Genomic DNA, 23,267 nt, shown 5'->3' with positions numbered 1-23,267 from the left:
TTCTCCAACTGAGTGCATCACTCAGAAACAGGTGTTTCTTTTATTATTATTGCACCACTGTATAATAGTGGAATTTCTGTTGATTTTTTTACGATTAAAAATGACTAACCTAAAACTAAGTGTTGTAAGCAAAATGAAATGATGGTGGTAAAAATGAGTTTTTGGTTGTCACTTCACTGAGAGATATCCTATCACTTTTCGGTATCGCACTTTGTAGACGGTCCCTTTCGCAAGCTTCACTGCCGTTTTTCATTAAGGGCACTGTATTTTTTTTTTGTGTTAGCAAACCCCACCCCTTATCTGTCACGGCTGTATCAAATTCTCAGAAGAGTTCTTCCTTGTTGAGATGTCAAGCAGCATTCATACGTGTATCGATGGATCATGTCCCGCACACATTCTTCCGTTAACTTTCAGCTTGAAATAATTTAAAGCCATACAAGTGATGTTCAAGGGACTAAAAGCGAATTCACGCACTTCCGGTAAGAGAGCCAATATTTTAACTGATGTTATTTGACAACAAGAAGCAACTATAAAAATGTTTAATAATAATAAAGACGTATTCTGAATTGTTTGTAGGAAATGTCCTACTGTGGTGTAGGCTACAACGCCTTACGACCCAAAGCTTTATTTGCTTAAAATAAAGATTTATTGACATAGCGAGCTCTTCACTGTGATAATGACACTTTAAAACAGATAAAATGACTTCCCCCCCCCCCCCCCCATTTTGTCGATTGGTGAAAGGGATAGTCTTCGGGTACATGCCCCTAGTTTACTAATATTTCAGCTAACAATGAATTGCGTTTCCGGAAATTAAAGTGTAGCGGGTATACGTCTATGTGAGAGTGAGACAAAAAACGTAAATGTTATCTATATAATCCCCAGACTATAGTGTATTTACACTAAATTGATTAACCTGAGATTTAAACAGATCAAATGCAGTCTTCAAGATTAAATGTCCCGTTCAGCGTCGACCCTTTTGTAGAAGGCTACTGTAGCCTACTACTCTCCCTAAGGATTTCGTATAAACCTGATTGATGAAAAACAATAAACATTTAACTATCACAAACAGTCACTTAGGCAGAGAGAGAGAAAATGTGACAAAATTGACCAGATGTGTATTATTTCTTTTATTTGATTTTTTTTTTTTCATTGAACAACAAAACTAATACACAAACCACAAATAAAGTATATAGCAACAATGACTTAAAGCAAATCTCAATAAGACCCACTGTATTGTTTCATGTCCCCACCCCACACACACACACACACACACACACACGCATGCACGCACACACACACACACAAACACAAACACTTTGCATACCTACCAACAGTGAAGCCAAACCTACACCTCCTGTTTACTCACTCATTTGTTCCTTTAACTTCTCACATTACAGTTCAGGTCCCACTGACAGAAGATGACTTCAAAAGTGAAGGTGCTCTTTGTCCTGCTGTGTATGACTGGCATATGTGTGTTCTTAAGAGGATACACGCTGCATCAGTGCTCCTGTGAGGATCAGAGCTGTTCTTGTTGGAAGCCATCAGAAGATGAACTGTGGTTTAATCGTTGCTTCAACCAATCTGTTCAACCATTATTGTCTGCAACATACAAACTCCCAGAGAGTGCTTTTAACTGGTGGAAGGTAAGTGGTCACTTTAGTGTGTAAAATTTCAAATGCTTCATCATCATTATCTAATTTTTGTCATGCAAATATTCATGTAACTAAACTGGTCTGATGGTATTCGATGGTGTGTGTGTCAGCGCTTACAGGGAGAAAAGGGAAGCTATGGTGCCTACAATAAAACAGTGGAAGAACTGTTTAAGGTGTTTCCATCCATGCCTGCTCTTATGGAACCCCGATCCTACAGCAGCAGTAGGACTTGTGCTGTGGTTGGAAATTCTGGCAATCTGAAGGGATCCCATTATGGATCTCTGATAAACTACCATGATATCATCATAAGGTAAAACCTCTTGCTCAGTGAAGAATTAAAAAAAAATAAAAAAATGTGTCACTTGTAAGGGAAAAAACATGAATGTGTCTTCCTTTATATTATAAACTCAGTCTCAACTCAAGCAATCCCCTAATGGCTTTCTGCACAGTGTCATGAAACATTCCCCCTCTGTTTAGAATGAACGGCGGTTTTACTGAAGGCTACGAAGAAGATGTCGGGAACAGAACAACTCATCGTATCATGTACCCAGAGAGTGCCATTAACCTGGATGACACCACTCATCTCGTGCTGTTTCCTTTTAAGATATTGGATCTTCAGTGGCTCATAAAGGCCCTCACTACGGGCTTTCATGGCACGTAAGTACTATTTGTACGGACAGTGTATGCCGTGACCTTTGTTTCTTTCTTCCATATGGGAAGACTGTCACCAAAAAATATGAAGCAGTAGAAGACAAAATGTCATAATGCCAGCCCGCTGACTCCCTCATTGTGATTTGAATAGTATCTGATGCATCTCCACATCAGCATGAACTGACGTCACACAGAATGTTTTACTTGAGGGTTGGCACGAAAACTGGTCTAACAATACATCTTACCCTCATCAGTTGAAAAAGTTTTCAGGAGTTTTGTAGATGAGTTGAAATAGTGTGAAATACATGCAGACTTTAGGGACTTCCAAAAAAGCCTCAAGGGTTGAGCAGCAGACACCAAGCTGTTAGATGACGTTGACTGGGTATTGTAGTTTTGGGGGTAGGGGTTTCAGTTTTCTTTATGCCAGGAGGAAGTTGTGGGTTAACTGTCAACAATCAGACATTTTTACATGTGCACACAGGTCATCAGGGCTCTCTGTAATCAGGCCAATGACAATTCAACTGCCGTTCCTCCCTGCTATAATATTGCTATTTTATTATTTCTCCTCATTTTAAGCATGTACAAAACATCGTTAATGCATACGTGTGAGATATGTGCTAAATACTGGACATATCACATCCTGTTAATACATTACATATTTTTCTGTGATAATTGTTATACCTGTACAGGCACAAAGGGGAGACAGCAGCTGATGTTGAACAGAGATGTTATCTGACACCACAACATCCGGCTGTATGTAGCAAGGCAGGAAGGTTACAGCACTTTTATATCCGAGCCAGTTCAAAGTATATGATGCAGTTTGTTACTGTTTACACTGACTCCAGTCTGCTGTGTCGTTCATACCCAATAATGGATCGCAGACCTGTAGTTACATTTGGTGTCAGAGTCATAGAACGGTGTCATTCATCTTCCTTCCTTGCCTTTCTCTTCTTATCCTTTGATATTTTATGGAAATGATGTGCATCTATATTTGACTCTGAACCGCAGAACCTTACCGGCGAGCTTCTTGTGTTGCCCTTTTTTTACCCTTTTTTTTTTTCCTCTTTCATCTTTATCTCTTCAATTAACGCAGCAAGGGCGCGGCTGGTTCGCTGGTCAGCTCTCTCTTCTTGTCTTTCTTTTCTTTCCTTCATTCGCAGACTGAGCCAGATTGTGCTCTACTGTTATCTCCTTTTGAGACCTGTTTTGTGAGTCTGTTAAGATGCCCTGGCCGTCCTTTGTTTTGAGCCTTGTGTGTGGCAGCAGTTAAATGTTTCTGTGTTTGTGGTGTGGTCTATATGTTTTTATGTATTTGTCCTAAATGTGTTCGATTTCTACAATTTTCTTATATCTCCTTTGCCCAATTTTGATTTCATTATGTCAGTGCTTACTATCTCTCAATCGCAGAATGGACAATAATAAAGGATTGAAAATAATATATATGCGTATCAGGAGCTTCCTACCAAAAAAATGGGTTGCCCTTCACAAACCAGCTATTATCACACTATCTGAAACTTGGTTGAGTAACAGAATTACTGACAGGGAAATTAAGCTATCAAACTACATGTTATATCGAGCTGATAGATGTACCAGAGGTGGAGGTGTGGCCACATATTTATGTCAAATCTGGCCTCTGAATTATTTATACCTCATGAGGATCCAAAACACTTTGAGTGCCTTTTTGTTAAAATAACTCTCCATAAGAATAAATATATAACCATCGGAAATGTATACAGGCCCCCAACAGCACCTGCTGATTCATCTAGCTCATTGAGTGCAACCATCAACTCGATTGAATGTAGCGATGAGATTGTTATTTTAGGAGACTTTAACAGAGATTGGTCAGACAGGTCTTCTAGTAAAGATACAACAGTTTTCTCTAATCTAAACCTGACACAATTAATTAATGAGTCAACAAGAATCACTCCTACTTCTCAGTCTCTACTCGATTGGATTTTAGTCTCACATCTAGATAGAATTCTTAATGCTGGCGTTCTGTCGGATTGCATAGTGACCACTCTATAGTGTATTGTGTGTGGAAGATCAAAATACCTAAAGCCCCACCAAAATGTGTTAACGTAAGACAGTATAGGAAAATGGACCCAGACATGTTTATTCATGACTTAGTTGCTATTAACTGGGAAAGATTCCAACTGATACCCGAAGTTCAAAATGCCTGGGATTTTGTTCTGAATTCACCAACGTAATCGACAAACATGCTCTGTGGAAACTAACAAAAGTGAAAGGCAGACACTTACCTTGGATCAACTCTGAAATTATATCCCTTTTTAGGCAGAAGGATAAAGCATGGTCAAAATTTCGCAAGACAAGGGATAACGTTGATTGGGAATTGTATAGGAAATTAAGGAATGTTAGCAAGACTCAAGTGAGGAACGCTAAATTGAATTATTACAAGGAATGTCTTGCTAATAATTTCAGAAATCCTAAACAATTCTGAAACAAAATAAAAAAAACATTCTCCATACATCCGACAATTGCAATACCACTCAACTAAGAGCTGCTGGTACAATTTTGAATGATCCCGAACTTATTGCATGCGCTTTTAATCAGCACTTCGCCTCCGTCTGTTCTCACTCCTTTCCTAGTAGTGTAGCTCCACACTTGTGTCCGAAACCCATTTCAACTTTGGAAAGGTCCTTTGACTTTCAAACAATGTCTCCTTTAGATGTTGAAAATACTATTCTAGATTTAAAGGCCTGTAGTAGTTCTGGACTTGAAGGAATAGAAACTAAGTTCATCAAAATTGCATCTCATGTAGTCATTTACCCACTGGCCGATCTGTTTAATCTATCACTGTGTACTCATGAAATACCTTCTATCTGGAAAACTTCCTGTATTACTTCTCTTCTTAAGGGTGGTGACAAACTTGATCCGAATAACTAGAGACCAATCTCAATTATCTGTTCCATTGCCAAAATATTTTTTCAAGATTATCTCTAATCAATAACATTACCTCAACAAGAATAATATCCTTTCCCAACATCAATTTGGCTTCAGATCTAATTATTCTACAACTACTGCTCTTTTAGAATTCACCAATGACGTTTTTCAGCCTCTGATCATGGGAAGCTTACTGGTGCAATATTTATTGATCCTACTACAGCCTTTGATCTGGTGGATCATTGTCTTCTTTTGGATAAACTCCATAAAATTGGTCTGTCTCGTCATGCTAAGATATATGGTTTAACACGTATCTTCACAACAGAAAACAATGTGTGGTTTTCAGAGGGTGTAAATCTGATGTGCTTACTCAACAGACAGGTGTGCCTCAGGGCTCAACTTTAGGACCACTTTTATTTTCTATTTTCATTAATGATCTTCCACTCATACTTTCCGACTGCTCTATGCAATTATATGCAGATGATACTCTTACACATCCAAAGCCTCAACGACACTAATCCACTCCAGGAGGCCTTGCAAACTGACTTTAACTCACTACAGATTTGGTTGTCTGAAAACAAATCGTTGCTGAATAAAACAAAGACTAACTCAATGCTTTTAGGTGTGAAAAAGAACCTTAAGTCAAAATCCAATGCTTTGGTTTTGTCTTTTACTGATGGTGGAGCTCTTCTGAAGGTCGATCATGTAAAAAACCTTGGTGTGTGGATTGACTCTGCTCTTACCTTTTTAAAAAAACACATTGATCATATCATTTAAAAAAGTACATTTTAGTGTTGGCATTTTATACCGCTCTAACACTGCTTCACCTTAAATGTTAAAAAGAAACTTGTTTCACAACTCATACTACCAATAATAGACTATGCTGACATTGTTTACCAAAAGGCATCTTAAACTGATCTCCATGCCCGTAATGTTTTATTTAATAGAATCTGCAGAGTCATACTAGGTTGTCCTTTTTTTTTACACATCACTGTACAATGTTAGACACACTCAACTGGCTCCCTCTCAGTGCAAGACGTCAATATCACTGGTTTCAATTTATTTTCAAGTGTATTAATTTTAATTATTCTTACTGTCTTAAACAATTTTTTGTCATTTACACACCAAGTCATTCTTCCAGAAGCTCTGATCAGTCTCTCTTCACAGTTCCCTGTTTCAAAGGAAGTTGGTAGAAAAAGGTTTTTTGTTTTGTGCTTGTTTCTTTGTAAATGTGCTGTATGGGACCCCCTTGAAAACGAGGTGATACACCTCAAGGGGCCTATCCCAATATATAATAAATTTCATGTATTTGCATTTGGTCCGAGCACAAGGGCATCATAGCTGTATACAAGACACAATTTAATACTGGATTGATATTTTTTAATGTAGCAGTCAAGGGATGTGACTTTTGACCCTTTAGATCTGTAGTGTAACACCGGTCTCTGGTCCAGGAGTGAATGGGGGATGGTCTCCTGGAGCTGATGATAGATGACTCTTTACAACTCTAACGCACGATGGACAAACCTGTTTTTCATCTCTCAGATTTCACTCCGATGGACTTCTCTTTTGTCAATGTACTCATGGCCTGGATGTGCTGGTTTCTGTTCCCACATCTGCAGACCTCCCCCTTGACCTGAGTTTTGCTGTAGTTTGTTGTCCTAGCTCCATAAGGTGTACGTTTGTACAAAAACATCTTCACACAAAAGCATACATAATGCAGAGCAGTATGAAGCAGCTTCAGTCAATGAAATCTAAAACCAGTGGCTGCTTGTTTGCAAAAACTCTTGAACTAAGCTCAGCTGTGATCACATCTTTGTACACTCAGACTGGTTCTGCGATAGCGTAATATTGGTGTCCCAGTCTGAGAATTTACATTACGTTTCAGTGTTGTAGAAGCAGGGCACAGCGGGACATTTTTTTTTTAAATATTGAAATTAAATTTAAATTTAACATAAAATACCACAGGTATACCACTGGGGCTAGTGTGAAACCTCAGGCTGTTTGCCTTCACACATGCAGCTTATCCGGGAGCTCTTGGAAATGTTGGGACATTTTCAGGAGTTTTGTGTCACGTTCAGAAATACAATTTAACTTGATGCTGATGGTGGTCCCTCACAAATTGGTATACTTTTAATTTATGATCCAAGCTTTACTTCAAACCAGCCTATTTACTAAAGAACAAACACCCTGATTTCATAAAAGTAAACTATAAGATTAGATTGGTCATGCATGTTCACCCAAAAATGGATCCAGCAGTATTTACACTATCACAGATCTTTTATTGCTGGACCTTCATCACCGGTGTAAGAAATATTGATATAAATTGAACTTTGGACATATAAGAGATCAAGATAATGCAAACAAAATTCCTTAAAAGTGCAAGGATAGAAAATGATTCCATAACTTTGCATACATTCATTTTTATTTCTTAGTTTACATAAAAAGCGAACAGCTCCCCCTTCCAATTTTCACACTATGGACTTACACCCCTCCCCTAAACACTTTGAAAAACTGATCTGCAGAACATAAAGCAGATGATAGTGTGCAACCATTATAAGAGTGAACATAAAATGTAAGCATCTGGTGTTACAAAGACACTAGATCAGTGATCTTAACCAGCAAGTTGTCCCAGTACAAACCCATTGTGTTGCAGAATGAGTCAAACTCAGCAGCATACCCTTGTCCAGCAAGTTCAAAGCTGACAGACCAGAAGCCCCTACTCAACAATATATTCCCGCCTAGCCAGCTCACCCAGTAGCACATAGTTTACATACACTAAACTGACTTGGGAGGGGGCTGAAAAAGTCAGTGTTCAGTTGGTAGAGTCGTCGTCTCTTAACTGGAAGATCGAGAGTTCGATCCCCAGCTCCTGCGAGCAACATGTCCTCGGGCAAGAAACTTAACTTTGAATTGTTTCCTCTGCTGCGTCAGGGTTGTGTGAATGTGTATGAATGGGATTGGTTAATTCTGATACATAACCATTGTTTGAATGGGTAGGATTGACATGCGGTGTAAAACTGCTTTGAGAAGTCAGAAGACTAGAAAAGTGCTATACAAGCTCAAGTCTATTACCATTACCATCTTTAATTGTATCCACAACCCATAGATTAATCAGAAATAACTGATCTACAGTAGAATAAGACGGAGAGCTCCAACGTCTTTATTTTTTATTGATGTCTGAGTTCTTAGGGTGCATTCACATAAGCAAAGGCCCAGCTGGCCTGCACCACTCCGGACTTGAGCACGGCTACCTCTTGTCCATAAGTGTGCTTACAAGATAGGCTGATGGGGAGAAGTAAAAAAGTACTTATTGAGTAGACTAGGTGCGCACATCGGAGAGCAGCACAGAGGACGTGATGGATACTTTACTGACTTTGTGTCTTATCTTGATTCATGTTAGTCAGATACAGCCAGAGCACACTTTGAGTACCTGCTTGTGCTCGTGCTCGTGCATGTGCACGGTGCAAGGTTATATGTCTGATTGATTTCGGAATTTGACTTGACTTATTTTTTTATTTTCTGTCTAATAAGATCAGTATTTGTGTAGCTAACCTGACAGTCTCTTAAAGTGGCACAAGCGGCATTTTTAGTTGACGCAGGTTGGTGGAAGGGCTATCACATGTTCATTTCAGTCAACAACTCTGTTGTTCTGAAACAGAAAATACAGAAGTGTGTAACCCTGGTGTTTTTAGTAAGACTCTTCAGGGCCTGATTTACGTAACGTTTGTGTTTCTTAACGTGTGTGCAAACTTGATACCACCAGCAAAAAACGTGTTACCCGATGTACTAACAGCGTGCAGTGAGGATTGCGTCTTTCATATGAGTAAAACAACACATATTGTTCATTTAGTATGTTTGCCGTAATGATATATATTATATGCAATATGTGGCGTTTCTGCCCCAGCGTGCAAAATACTGGGAGGAGAAAATGTAAAGAAGTTAAGTTAGTACACGCAATGTGATTTAACAAGCCAGGCACATATTGTGGTGATTGTGACAGTGTCTGAATTTAACACCTTTTAAAGGAATGTGCTAATCCAAGAGCCCCAGTGTTACGCACTACAGGCTGCCGTTAGGAGGAGACATACGCACAATAAGAGGAAGCGTAAAAATCGCTTTTGTTCCCCCACACACTTAACGTGTTTCAATGACATGCATTTATTGTTGGTTTTTCTTCAATAATTGTTAATAAAAAGAAACACCAGGATTAAATTAATATAGCTGAATATTCACAGCCTCTGCACTCTAAAAAATTGCAACATTGACATGTATGTCTTCCTAGTTCCCTCTTTTTGCCAACATTACATTTTCAACGGGGCATTTCCTTTTTCTCGTGTTGCACGTTTCTCCGGTGTGCTCCTTTTGCAAAGGCAGCCGTGTGTCCGATCAGATGCAATTGTCTGAGTGGTGCGTCTGTTCTACAGCTCGTATGGCAATTCATTTATAATATGAAGGGAAGAAAAGGGAGGCCCTTTTTTTTAATGCTGTGGTTTTCTGATAAGCCAAATGTTAATTTTGTTATATTCAGTTTTATCTGCTATCACTCGACAGTACTGGACATTCATTTGTCTCTCCCACTAATACCTATTTTGCGCTTGCAGTCATCCTGCTCTCCGTCCAAACTCTCCGTGATGTAAACCAGTAGAACATGCAAAAGCCTGAAGGAAATACTACCGCCTCCACAAGCTTTGCACCTGACGTCATTCACGCAAATATTCTCAGTAAATCACCCAGAAAACGCCCACAAACCAAACGTGCAATTTCTTGAAGTGAACACGCAATTTAGTACTGTTTAGTAAAGTCTTACTCTCAGTAAATCAGACCCTAAGTGTTGATTCTGCAGTATCAAATGTTTGATTGTTTTGTTGTCGCAAAATATTTTGGAAATATTTAATGATTTTGTTAGAATAATTAGTATAGTGTTTCTGGTCACTGGTCTTTCAGACAAACTACATGTGTCAATGTTTCTCACCTGTAACATGCCTGCTTTAAAATGACATGTTGTCAGGCTTCTGCAAAGCTTTATGAGAATCCTTTTGTTTGGTCAGGGTGTGTTTGAGCAGGAAAACAATTCAAACATGCGTGCTTGTGGGCCCAGTAAACAGTGCTGATAAACACTAGTAAAAGATTGGGGCATGCCATTTGTCAGAAAAGAAAAAGAAGAGAGTACAGCCAATCTGGCTGTAATAGCTCCACCCTGTGGAAATGTAAGGAAAAGCCAATAATGTGTGTTGACGACACGCCTCCCTGCAGAGTTGAAACCAGGAGATGGAACAACAGAGGAGGTGCTTATGCATTATGTTTGAAGGCCATTTACATACCTGATGGCTATTAGTTATATTTCTTTGTCAAATCTTTGAAGTTTAAATTTGACAAAGTGAAACTTCTTACTGAGAGTTCCTTTTTTATTTGAAAGACCAATCTCTGGAGACTTTTTCATTTGGAAGGCCTTGTATAACATTTCACTGAATGTCTATATAAAATCATTTTTTGAAACTGAGTTATTTTATTCATTTTTTTACAGCTCATATATGCCTGTGAAATCAAAAGTCAAAGCTAACAAGGATTTGGTGAGTACTTTTAACTTTCAATAAACTTTAGGGGCTGTTGAGGTAATGCTTATTAATAATCATAACTACAAGTTTGATGGTTGTTTATGACTGAAAACAGGTGATGGTGATCAATCCAGCCTTTATGAAGTATGTTCATCAACAATGGCTGAATGGGACGGGCAAGTATCCTTCCACTGGATTTATGGCTCTGATCCTTGCCATCCATATTTGTGATGAGGTTAGTTCATATTTTATGTCAGAGTTTGCTTGTGTAGATCTTCAGAGATCCAGTAACATGTTAATGATTACTAAGTGGAAGATTAAAATAGATCAGTGATGGGAAAATAAATGATTTTATGTGTGTTTTTTTTCCTTGATTTCTTAGGTCCGTGTGTTTGGTTATGGAGTCGACAAAGATGGAAACTGGAGTCATTACTGGGAAACACTCAAAAACAAAAAGTTAAGAACTGGAGTACATCCTGGAAATCAAGAGTATGAAATAATCCTGAAACTAAGTCAGCAACATAAAATCCAGTTTTATACAGGATGGTGAGCTTCGGCTCCTCATTTAAAGGACAATCCTGGTAGGCCTTGGAACCCCAGCCACTGCTTTATTCTAGCTCACTCCCATTATACACATAACTGAAGAATTACGCAATGAGGACAAAATGGAAATGGCGCCGCATGATTGTGACTGATCTTTAAACTGATTCATGTATTTTTTATAACAACAAAAAATAATAACATCCTTGAAAATGTAGGATAACTGTCAAGCTGCTGTGCCTGTTGTTTTTTTTCTCTTCTCTTCACTGTTTACGTATTGTCATTTTCATTAAAGGTCAATGTCAGGATAAAGTTCACTTTCAAATATACATATTACTTCACATAGCTGGTTGAGACAGACTGAAATGAATACTGATGTCTCTACTAAAGCAAGCAACACTATCATATGTATATATTAATATCAATATTATTCACGCCCGAAACAGCTGCCATAGAGAAGGTGTCTGACTAGGTGATTAACTAACTTATTTTATTTTTTTACATTTTTCCCAGTAAGGATTTTATAAGTGATGTGTTGACAAATGTATCAACATTTTTTTTTTTCTGTCTGAATAATAACCACTTTGACATCAAGTGGTAACCTCCGGTGTAAAAAATGAAGCCAATGCAAGAGTGCAAAATCCTGCTTATAGTTGAGTATCTGCTTGAGGCTGTCTCTCGGAACAGCAGGAGTCACATGCACACAACAAGCAAAAATGTTTCTACAGCATAAATTAACATGTTTAAAGCCTGGTACAAAAGACAAAATAAGACTGTTTAGTAATTGTCATCACTGGTTAGCCTCCTGCCGCTGGCTAACATCACTTAGACTTTGTCAATTAATATTTACATTCTACAGCATGATCAATCAATCAATCAATCAATCTTTATTTATATAGCGTCAATTCATAACAGGCGTTATCTCGAGACACTTTACAAAAGCAGGTAAAGGACCTTACTGTTTGTCTTTTAACATTAACGAAAGAGCAGGTAACAAGACCATGCTCATTGTTATGTTTACAAAAAGCAGGTAAAGGACCTTACCGGTTGACACACGTACTGTACTGGACATGTACCAACCCACAATATGTGAAATAAACCCAACAGGTCCTTTGTTTGTGGTCTGCAAAAGTCTTACAATACAGAGAAAAGGGCTCTTTTTCAAATGTTCTCAACTTGTGATGTCACAAGTTGGATTGTGGTTAAAAAAAAGAAAAAAGCAACCCCACTCTAGAGACAACCTTCTGTGAAAGTCAGCCATTTTTATTGTCGCTAGTGAACAATAAAAATGTCAACCGGGCAACTTGGGGGGAGCTCATTGCATTCAAAGAGACGCACACAAAAAACTTTGCGTTCTGAGACAGCTGGTTTATACAGGGTCACAAACCTCTGGTGTTTCATTTATGTTATATGTTGACCAAAGCACAGCACAGATGTTTCATTTAGACCCTCTTTTCCACCTGTGAAAAGGTAGATCTTGGGTGCATGATATTGACTGTTCTGGCTGGTGCATTTCTCCCTTTGCAAAGTGTGAATACCTTTCCTGCCACTTTATATGATATATACTTAGAGGTGTACGTTTATATCATCCATAAAATCTACCAACTCTCAAGTGTCTTTTTTAAAATTCTGTCAGCCTTCACCTCGACTAGACTCAAACCTTGTTTGTCAAATATTGTTTATACCTTGACTATATAACAACATTTCTTTTTTTCTTTTTTTTTTCATGTGGAAGGAAAAAATTACAGGTAATGGTTGATGAGCCTCGACCTCAATAAATTGATTTATTATTTTTTCTGTATTGGAGCCTTTTTCTTTTGACCAAAACAAAAGCGAATGAAAGAAAAACCGAATAAAATAAAGGCTGTTTGATTATGAAATCATAATCACCATTATTTTTGGTTGATCTTGAGAACAAAAAATGGACTTGAGCTCTTTTCTAGGCAAGTTGGCAAGGCATGTTTATAAAGAAAACTATAACATATATATAAAACCTGATATCTGATAAATATTGATGTAAAAAACTTAAAGAATGTTGTTTTTTTAATGTAAACTTTAACTGATATGTTTTAAGAGAAAAAATCTGACAAAGTCCCCTCATCTTATGTTAATGTCTCTATGACTCATTGAGAAAACTTCATTTTTTTTGTGTAAAAAACAAAATATTTTGTTGCATTAAAAGATGAGTCAAAAGTAATTTATAATGCTAATATGGCTTATAGACTTTTCACCAATAATAACATTGATCACAGGATTTATATTGCTTAAACGTATAGTAGCTACATCCCACCTCTCTCTCTGTAATAGAACTGGATGGTTTGAGATGTATACTTTCAATTTCCAAATGTTACTATTATGTTTTAATCAAGATTGTACATATTGAAAGTCCAATATACCATATTTATAGCAAACAAAAAAATATAATGAACTGGAATGTATTCAATGAAGACTGTTTTTAACAGGCTTTAGCATTTAAAGGCATCTCTACTAGTGCAGTCTGAATCTGTTTTTTTTTTTTTTTTTTAAACTTTATTTATCCCCGTGGGGCAATTCAAAGGCTCTGAGGAGCACCAACTGGTTGACCACAAGAGCGGCGACCTGTTACACCCCTGACGCAGCAGGGGGAGCAGTTCGGGGTTAAGTGTCTTGCCCAAGGACACGTCAGACATGTTGCTGTAGTTGAGAGATGACAACTCTACCAACTGAGCCAAAGCCGCCCCACAACATCTGATGATGGCATCATTGTGTGACGAGTGACCAGTTTGGAAGTCAGTGATTAAACGCTGGGAAGCCTTTACTCAATGAAATTTCTGCATTTTATGAATTTATTTGTATGTTGCAACTGTGGATGAGTTGGTAGAGTCAGTTGTCTCTAAACCAAAGGTTGGAGGTTTGATCCCCAGCTCCTGAAGCCGCATGTCCACTGTGTCGTTGGGCAAGACACTTAACCCAAAGTAGCTCCCGCTGCTTCGTCAGTGGTATATAAAGCTGCAGGTTAGGATTAGTTGCTTCTGATGGATTTACATGGCCACCTCTACCAACAGTAGATGGATAGATAGATAGATAGATAGATAGATAGATAGATAGATAGATAGATAGATAGATAGATAGATAGATAGATACTTTATTGATCCCGAGGTAAATTCAAGGCATTCAGTAGCAGTATACAGAAAGGCAGGACACAAGACATTAGTTACAATACACACCCGCTGTCCCCCCTCCCCTCTATGTCACAAGTATGTGAATGAGTAGGTGTGAGGATCCCAAGTGTCTTATTTGCAGTCTCCTCGGTCCTCGGTCCTCGGCCGAACCGGAAGTAGTTCCAAAGCCGCCATGTTGAGGATCGTCCCAAAGCTCTTATAGCGAACGGAGGAGAGAGGATCGAGGAAAGAGGAGGCTGATCCGAGGAGACACGAGAGCCGGCTTCACGGAAGTCTTTTCACTGACAGACACGCCCCCTTCTCGTATATCAGTCATTGATTGTTTAATAATAATAAATAATTGTAGACAATTCAAAATGAAATCTTTTAGTCAGTAGAAACTGTCCTTTTGGTTTGAAACAGACTGCAGGTTGTTCTTCAGGTGTTTTTTTTATCAGGTAAAGACACTAAACACTGTAACTGTATTTGATGAGAAATAATACAGTGTGTGTGTTTGATTAGAAATAATACAGTGTGTGTTAGTGTGGACATAAACAGCTGTTCGGCTGATTGACAGCTGAACGTGATCAGCTGATGTCGCGTCATGTGGCGCTGTCGAGGAAACGACGTCTCATGTGTCTTAAAGCTGATTTCCTCGGTCCTCTCTCCTCGGCTTCGTTTCCTCCGTGCATCTCTGGTGGGCGGGACTAAGACGCAAGTGGAGGAGACAACTCGGAGGACACTCGGTGCAAATAAGAGAAGTGAGAAAGGCCCATAGTCCTCGGCACGTTCCAGTCCTTGTGAAGTATTTCTAGTTTTCGCATTTTTGCCTCTCAAGGAGAGAGATGTTTTTGTTGTAAGTTTTGTTAATGTTTTCATAGCCTTTGTCTACTGCCGTATGCAGCGATTTGTGTTTGTTTTGTTTATAGCAATAGTTTGATTTTTCATAGCCTTAGTCTCCTGCCTTTTGTAGTGAATTTTGTTTTTTGTTGATAGCTTAGTGATAGTGTGTATTTATGTATTTATGATAGTTTTTATTTTTGATAGAATTTCAGTTATAGAGATTAGGTTTTATTTTATAGCCTTTTTCCCTTCCTGCCTTATGAAGTGATTTTGTGTTGAAACCTTTTAGCTTTGTTAGCCTGCCTTTTTTGCAGTGATTTTGAGTTTTGCTCTATTTTAGGATTCAGGTTTCCATAGACAGCTCTCTGTCTTGTAATCATTTGCGTTCTAGAAAAATAAAGATCTTTTTTTTTTAAAGTTCTCTGCACTTGAGTCCAGGCCTGACAATTTGATTTCATAGGAGAATGATACACCTGGTAGTAAATGAGTAGATTTGAAAATTATAAAGAAAACTATAACACATATATAATATATATATATATGCATATTTATGTCAAAAAAAACTTAAATAAAATTTTTTTAACATGAACTTGCCAACATTGAAACATTTTCTTATAGTAAAAGGTTAGAACAAGACTTTTAAGTTAAACTGGGGTTTGAAGCAGGTAGTAATAGTTCCAGAAAATTCACAGTAGGCATAAACACGCGGGAGGGAGTGATGTACTGAATATCAGCACTGCTGTTGTTGGGTGACAGGCACTAATCATAGCTGTTGTTTTTTTTATTTCTCTCTCTTTTATTCTCTGTCTGACAAACGTTTTAAGAACTGGTTTGACGTGCTCCATCTTCTTGGTGTTTGTGAACACTTTGGCAGGAGCATTTTGGTCATGCTGGAGCCATTTCATAGATTTTTTTGTTGATATCTGTGAGGATGCTGTTACAATAGTCCAGCTCCCTGAAGAAAAAAAACATGCTTTTTTTTTTTTTTTTACAGTTTTGTTAACGTATAGATCTTTTGAATCCATGTTTTTGAGGTAATACAGGCTGATTTTGTAATTGTTTTATGTGACTAACGTTAGCAACAAAGTCATTATGAATCACCTTGGGCCTAGAGTCACCCACTAACAAAGGGGCAAACACAATCTCCCTTAGTCTTTGTTATGTCCCCGGTCTAGGGGAACCTGGACACAACATAAAAGCGGCCCCCACTCTTCCCACTCCCAACAAGAAACCAGCATTCCAGGCCACTTTAGTTACCCACAGCTTATTTATTTTCAAAGGAGAGAAAATATACCCTTAAAACAACAAACAAAACACATAAGGTACCCTCAACCATACCTATCAAATAATAATTGGAAACTCAAAAACAATACTTCCCCTAACTTCTAACACAAAAACAGGAGAAAAATATTTAAACAAAAGTAGGGCTTCTCTCACGCTGGGGTTTAAAATATAGCACATTCACAATTTGCAACAGCTTTCAAGTTGGCTGGCCGAGTTGGAGATGGCAGGAGCAGAGAGGGGTGAGCAGGATGAAGCCACGGCCTTTTATGCAGCTCCTCCAATCATTGTCCACTCCTTTCCTCCAGTCAGCAGCCGCCTTCTCCGCCCACCTGACACATCCTATCACAGACACGCCCACTCTCATACAGACAGGAGGAGGAACAAATACAACACAACACAGGACCATAACAGTCTTCATGTTCAGAGTAACATGATCAGTGTGACAAGAACTGAACAGCTCAACAATATACAGTAGTTCACCAGGCAGAGTTTTAGTCTTAATTTTGAGTTGAGTGTGAAGAGACAAAACTCAGTGCTTGTTAGTCTGCAGAGAAGTATAGAAATGCACTACATTCCTGTTTAAATGTCTTAAACTATGAGTGAGGCTGCAGGCAATTTGGTTCTTTGAAAAAAGTGGGCATGCTTAAAACACATTGATCTATTTGTTAAATAAGCCAGGGGATTATGATTCTTTTACTCCTCATGATGATGGATACCCATGCAATATTTGATCTCACAAGTAGATGGGGATGGTGTGAAGCAAATGCTGGTGCCCTCTGCATGTTATCAGAGGAACTGTGGTAATTTAACGAAATTGAAAATGTACAAATATTTATATAGATATGTTGATTCAGGCTCTTAGTAAACATATCTCAAAACAACATAACAAAATAAAGGGTATGGAAATACACAAAATATAAATCCTTTGTGTGAAGCAGATTTTATTTGTACAATTTTCATTTCTATATGTTACAGTAAAGATCTAATAGATCTAGTTTATACGAAAAAAAAGAAAAGAAAAAAACACATTTCCTTCCTTGTTCACCAAAACCACCGAACAAATGCATTCAGACCTTCACAAAGCTTCCAGTGAACTCAAATGATGTTACAGATAGCTTCATCAAACCAGCAGACAAACCTTCAGCACAGCCTTCAAAGAAATGAAAAATAAACTGGCAGGATGTCTAAGCAGCAGCTCGAGGAATGTCAATAAAACCACACAATGACCCTGTATGCTCTGTGGTTGGTTTCTGATGACCTAAAAAACTTCTCATATTCATATTAGTTTTCAGCACATTTTGAAATGATGAACTGAAAATCAATTATTTTCTCTGAACATTTCCATAAAGAGCTGCTTTGCATCAGCAGCACCATGCTCCAGTGCTCTGGGAGAGTTTATAGTCCTGACAGTTGAACACTGGATGACTGACAGCTGTCCTTCATCACAACAGAAACACTCATCCTCCTCATCAGAAACATGACTTTGATCTGTGTCCTCATCTGGACTCTCCTCCTCTGCTGCTGCTTCACAGGTAAAGTGAATCAAACTCCTCTCCTCTATGAACATCCGTCCCTCTGAAATGAAGCCCACTAAACCCTGACGCTGCTTTCTGTTTTTGTCTCTGTATCCTCAGAGTCCAGAGGACAGGTCACAGTGACTCAGCCTGCAGCAGTGAACTCTGCTCTGGGAGCCTCCGTCACCATCTCATGTACGACCAGTCAGAATGTTCATCTAAGCAACCATTTAGCCTGGTACCAACAGAAAGTTGGAGGAACTCCTAAATTCTTGTTTTACTTAGCTCTTGAGCATCAGGGATTCCAGGTTGTTTTTCAGGCAGTGGATCACACTCTGCCTTCACTCTGACCATCAGTAGAGTCCAGACTGAAGATGCAGCAGTTTACTACTGTCAGAGTTTACATAGCATCAACAGTCAGTATGTTTTCACACAGTGAAAAGGCGTCGTACATGAACCTCTCTCAGTCAGACTGAACAGAAACTGAACTGACTGCTGCAGCTGGAAGTTTCTCCAAACCAATATTCTGTTTGGATTTTAAACTTCATTGTAAAAGCACTTAAACGCTGCACACCAGCAGAGGATTATGGTTAATATGACTTTTAAAATAAATCTAACATATTGGTAAGAAAAGTCAGCAGTCAGCGACGAGCTTGGACCGTCAGACTCCTCACAAGCGGCCAGCACAAGCACACAGTCTATTTCTCAACTTCTGTTGTTTATTAGTTGGTCAATGGAAAAGGGTACTAAAACGGGAGGTAGTGGACGTCCGTCTGTTGGGTGTTTAGATGTCAGGCTGCTCGCTTCACTCCAACTCTTTGACCTTCATCTTTCAAACCTGTATAACGGTTAATTAATAAGCCCCACCCACTACCAGCCAGCCAAAGTCAAAGAAAAAGAGGATGTCATTTTTACTTTAGAAACTAACATATTAATGTGACCATCATAGAAACAAAGAAGAAAAATTTAATTGTACTTTTATTCTATGAATTTTTTTTTAGGTTGGATTACATTGTGAAGAATTGATCTCACTGTGAAGTCATTTTGACACATTAGAAATAATTGAAAAAGACAAAAAGTGCATTTCTCATTGATTTAATGAACAGATTATCAGGAAACAATACACACACATATGAAGCAACAAGATAAGATTGATTCTCTTGAAACATAACATTAAGAGAGAAAGAGAACTACAGAGTTGGAGCAGTATCACAATAAAACCAGCAGCAGAGTCCCAGTGAGTTGTTACTGGGAACACTGGTCTCTACTCAGAATCTTTGTGACTGGAGTCTGGGAGCCCTGGGTGGCCTCACAGGTCACAGAGCCCACCTTCCTCCATTGGTCTGCAGAGAGACTCAGGGTGCTGCTCCAGCTGTAGAGAGCGTCCTTCTCCATCACCGCAGGGCTCCTGCTCTCCTCCCAGCTGCTGCTGCTGTTCACCTTCCAGGCCAGACTCCAGCCTGAGGGGAAGCCTTTGTTGGCCAGGCACATGAGCGTGGCCTTCCCCAGCTCCAGCTCCTCATTGGAGGGGGGCAGCACTGTCAGGGTGGGACGCACATCAGCTCCTACAGGACAGACCAATCAGATTAAAGGACAGGGAGCATGCAGCTGTCAATCAAACACCACACCCTATTGGACACCTTTAATGTCTGAGAATTGATTTTCTTTTTTTTTTTTTTCAGGGGTTTCTGTCAGATGTTCTGCTCCACCGATCACTCACTCACACATTGTTTCACTTCCCTTCAAGAAGCTTCTTATGCACATCAACACACAGAGTAAGAGAGACCTTGTCTGACCTGAGAAATGAGACACTACACAGGTCCAAAAGAATCATTACTCAAACGTTCATATTGAAGACTTCGCTAGATTTTAGTTCAAGCCAACAACTAAATTTATCTTGAAAGATTTCAATAATAAAAATCTAAACTCTAAAATGAGAAATATTGTCTGCCAGATCCACTCTGTCCAAACACAGTAGACAAAAAGCTTTCTGACGGCAAACTAAGAAAACAAACGGCTTCAGTAATCTACAGAGTAATCTCTACAAGAAGTGAAACGGAATGAAGAAAAATTATTATCCAGGATATTCAGCAGGATTTTATGCCATTTAAAATGACTGTTTCAAATCGTTCAGACTCAAAACAGAGATTCAAGAATTTAGAAACCTGTTGTCCAACTTTCATCTAAAACATCTGTATCATCTTCACATCGTTGAAAACTATTCCTGAGTACAAGCAGTGCTGTATCATCTTTCATGAAATCTCATCTTTCATCTCGTCTTTCCTTTTCTCACATTTTCCTAACATGGTCAGAAACAGTAAGGAGAGCTGCTCTGAGTTCAATTTCAACATAAAAAAACAACAATTTCATTACAGGTTTAAAATCTTCTACAAATATTCAGAGAAACTTTTCTAACTCGTAAGTGATGATAAAGAGATTAAATATCAGCACACAAACTTACTTCCAACATCCAGTCTGGTTCCTCCACCACAATTCCACAACAGTGGTATAAAGTCGTTGAGCGGCCGTACAAAAACCTCTCACTGTAGAGACACACTGAACTCAAACTACCACAACTCCACATGTCATCTCACCATGACACTGAAAATCATCTCCTAACAAATAAAAACTCTGACTTCAAACATTTCACCTTCTTTTAAATTCATTTTGTGTTTCTGTTTGATGTCAAATGTTGTCTTTATTCTTTCTAAAATAAGCTATTTAAAAAGTAAAGGTAAAGTATTTTCTATTCCTCCAGGCTTGAATAGGAAGACAAAAGACATCAAAATAACTTACTGATTGACTTAAAAGCTGAAGATGTGACTTACTTCCAATATCCAGTCTGGTTCCTCCACCGAATGTGAGCCACAGTGATACAAACTGATGGAGTGGTCGTACAAAAACCTCTAGAGACACAGCTCTCTGACTCTGACACAAAAACAGACACCTCAATGAGTCTCTGCCTGCAACGCCTTTGACACCAAATGAAAACAGGATTTAAAAAGATCATAACAAATGTATTTTTTTGTCATATAAAAAAAATACATTTCTCAATTTACATCTTTGAATTCTTTTGAAATAAATTTTTAAGAACATCATTAATTATGACTTGTTATATATATAGATCTGTATGTATATACAAATAAATGTCGCAAGAAGCATGCAAATGAAATCGTATAACATTTGTTTTTAAAGTGTATTCATATATGATTCATTGAATAATGAAATGATTGATTGATAAACAGAGGAATGAGAGTGATCCCTGTTGGAATCAGTCAGAACATTTTCATAAAGAGCCACTTTGCATCAGCAGCACCATGCTCCAGTGCTCTGGGAGAGTTTATAGTCCTGACAGTTGAACACTGGATGACTGACAGCTGTCCTTCATCACAACAGAAATACTCGTCCTCCTCATCAGAAATATGACTTTGATCTGTGTCCTCATCTGGACTCTCCTCTTCTGCTGCTGCTTCACAGGTAAAGTGAATCAAACTCCTCTCCTCTATGAACATCCGTCCCTCTGAAATGAAGCCCACTAAACCCTGACGCTGCTTTCTGTTTTTGTCTCTGTATCCTCAGAGTCCAGAGGACAGGTCACAGTGACTCAGCCTGCAGCAGTGAGCTCTGCTCTGGGAGCCTCCGTCACCATCTCATGTACGACCACTCAGAATGTTCGTGGTAATAACTTTTTATCCTGGCACCAACAGAAAGATGGAGGAACTCCTAAACTCCTGATTTACTTAGCTAGCTCTCGAGCATCAGGGATTCCAGATCGTTTTTCAGGCAGTGGATCAAACTCTGCCTTCACTCTGACCATCAGTGGAGTCCAGACTGAAGATGCAGCAGTTTACTACTGTCAGAGTTCACATAGCATCAACAGTCAGTATGTTTTCACACAGTGAAAAAGCGTCATACAAAAACCTCTCTCAGTCAGACTGAACAGAAACTGAACTGATGCACATCACTAAGGACAAATGCACACACACACACACACACACACACACACACACACATTCCCACGCCTACACTTTTTTCAGCTTAGAGTCCTGCAACTGCCCATTTTTGCAGTAAATTAAGTTTCATAATAAACGACGCTGCTTTGAGATGAACAAATATAAATCACATAAATCTTATCTGTCTTTGCAAAGTCTCCACAAATGTCCAACTGAGGCGACTCCCAGATTTAAAAGTCCAGACTTCACAGGTACAGTCACCTTCATTTTTAAGTGACAAGAAATGCCATGATTAATGACAACAGTGATGTGTATAATTGTCACGAAACAGGTCAGGAGTCATTCAACAACCTTCTGGATCCGTGGTTAGTGAGCATTTTTTATTGGTTATTGAACAGATTATCAGGAAACAATACACAGATATGAACAACAAGCTAATATTTATTCTCTTGAAACACAGGCTCATGAGCGTGGCCTTCCCCAGCTCCAGCTCCTCATTGGAGGGGGGCAGCACTGTCACGGTGGGATGCACATCACCTACAGAAGACACCAATCAGATTAAAGGACAGGGAGCATGGAACTGTCAATCAAACACCACACCCTTTAGGACACCTTTAATGTCTGAAAGTTGATTTTCTTTTTTTAGGAGGTTTCTGTCAGATGTTCCCTTCTGCTCCACCGATCAGTCACTCACACATTGTTTCACTTCCCTTCAAGAAGCCTCTCATGCACATCAGCACACAGAGAAAATCACACAAAAGACCTAAAATGTATTCAAACTATAATCTATATACTATACTATAAACTACAATCTAATCTAAAACATTACAACAATTTCCCATCCAAATAATGTTTGCCATTTGAAGGAAACATGCACAGAGACTCAAGTGAACACAATCCAATGTTCTTCATGTGAATTCACCTCAGAAAAACGTCTAAATTGGACACATAAAGACATTACAAACATTTTCAAACAGCGTTCTTTATGTTTGTTTTGTTTGATTCATTCAAACAACTGAATGAGATATGAACAGAGCTATCAGAAGAGTTATGTTATAAAAACATTTCAAAGAGCTTCTATATTATATTACAATATTACAAATAAACAGAGAGACAGCTCAACGCATGGATATATGTATATTAGACATACATTCTAGTAGAGGAACTTGGGCCCCTAAAGGATATGAACCTGGGTGGTAACACCGTAAAACTAAAAACTTACTTAAGCATCATA

General features: G+C 38.6%; 1 protein-coding gene across 2 annotated transcripts; it reads left to right on the top strand.

The window, feature by feature from the left end:
- The first annotated feature begins 273 nt into the window (after window positions 1-273).
- On the top strand, window positions 274-11,453 carry LOC306839142 (CMP-N-acetylneuraminate-beta-galactosamide-alpha-2,3-sialyltransferase 1-like). Of its 2 annotated transcripts, none has more exons than XM_079367662.1 (7): window positions 274-479; window positions 1,403-1,643; window positions 1,763-1,962; window positions 2,130-2,309; window positions 10,729-10,774; window positions 10,875-10,994; window positions 11,142-11,453. In XM_079367662.1, the coding sequence occupies exons 2-7, from the start codon at window positions 1,419-1,421 to the stop codon at window positions 11,307-11,309; spliced, it is 939 nt and encodes a 312-aa protein (XP_079223788.1). In that variant the 5' UTR covers window positions 274-479; window positions 1,403-1,418; the 3' UTR covers window positions 11,310-11,453. The 2 variants fall into 2 exon arrangements, with proteins under 2 accessions (XP_079223788.1, XP_079223789.1); XM_079367663.1 differs by having other exon boundaries at window positions 1,398-1,643.
- Window positions 11,454-23,267: the final 11,814 nt, after the last annotated feature.

This window comes from Symphodus melops (genome assembly GCF_947650265.1).
Source record: "Symphodus melops genome assembly, chromosome: 18".
NCBI lineage: Eukaryota > Metazoa > Chordata > Actinopteri > Labriformes > Labridae > Symphodus > Symphodus melops.
This window is presented reverse-complemented; position numbering and strand designations above follow the sequence as displayed.

Excerpts from the sequence above, each read along its gene's own strand:
- LOC306839142 (XM_079367662.1), top strand. The coding sequence starts at position 1,419 with ATGACTTCAAAAGTGAAGGTGCTCTTTGTCCTGCTGTGTATGACTGGC. Across the intron at positions 1,644-1,762 it reads GTGCTTTTAACTGGTGGAAG|CGCTTACAGGGAGAAAAGGG; the intron begins GTAAGTGGTCAC and ends TGTGTGTGTCAG. Across the intron at positions 10,775-10,874 it reads TCAAAGCTAACAAGGATTTG|GTGATGGTGATCAATCCAGC; the intron begins GTGAGTACTTTT and ends GACTGAAAACAG.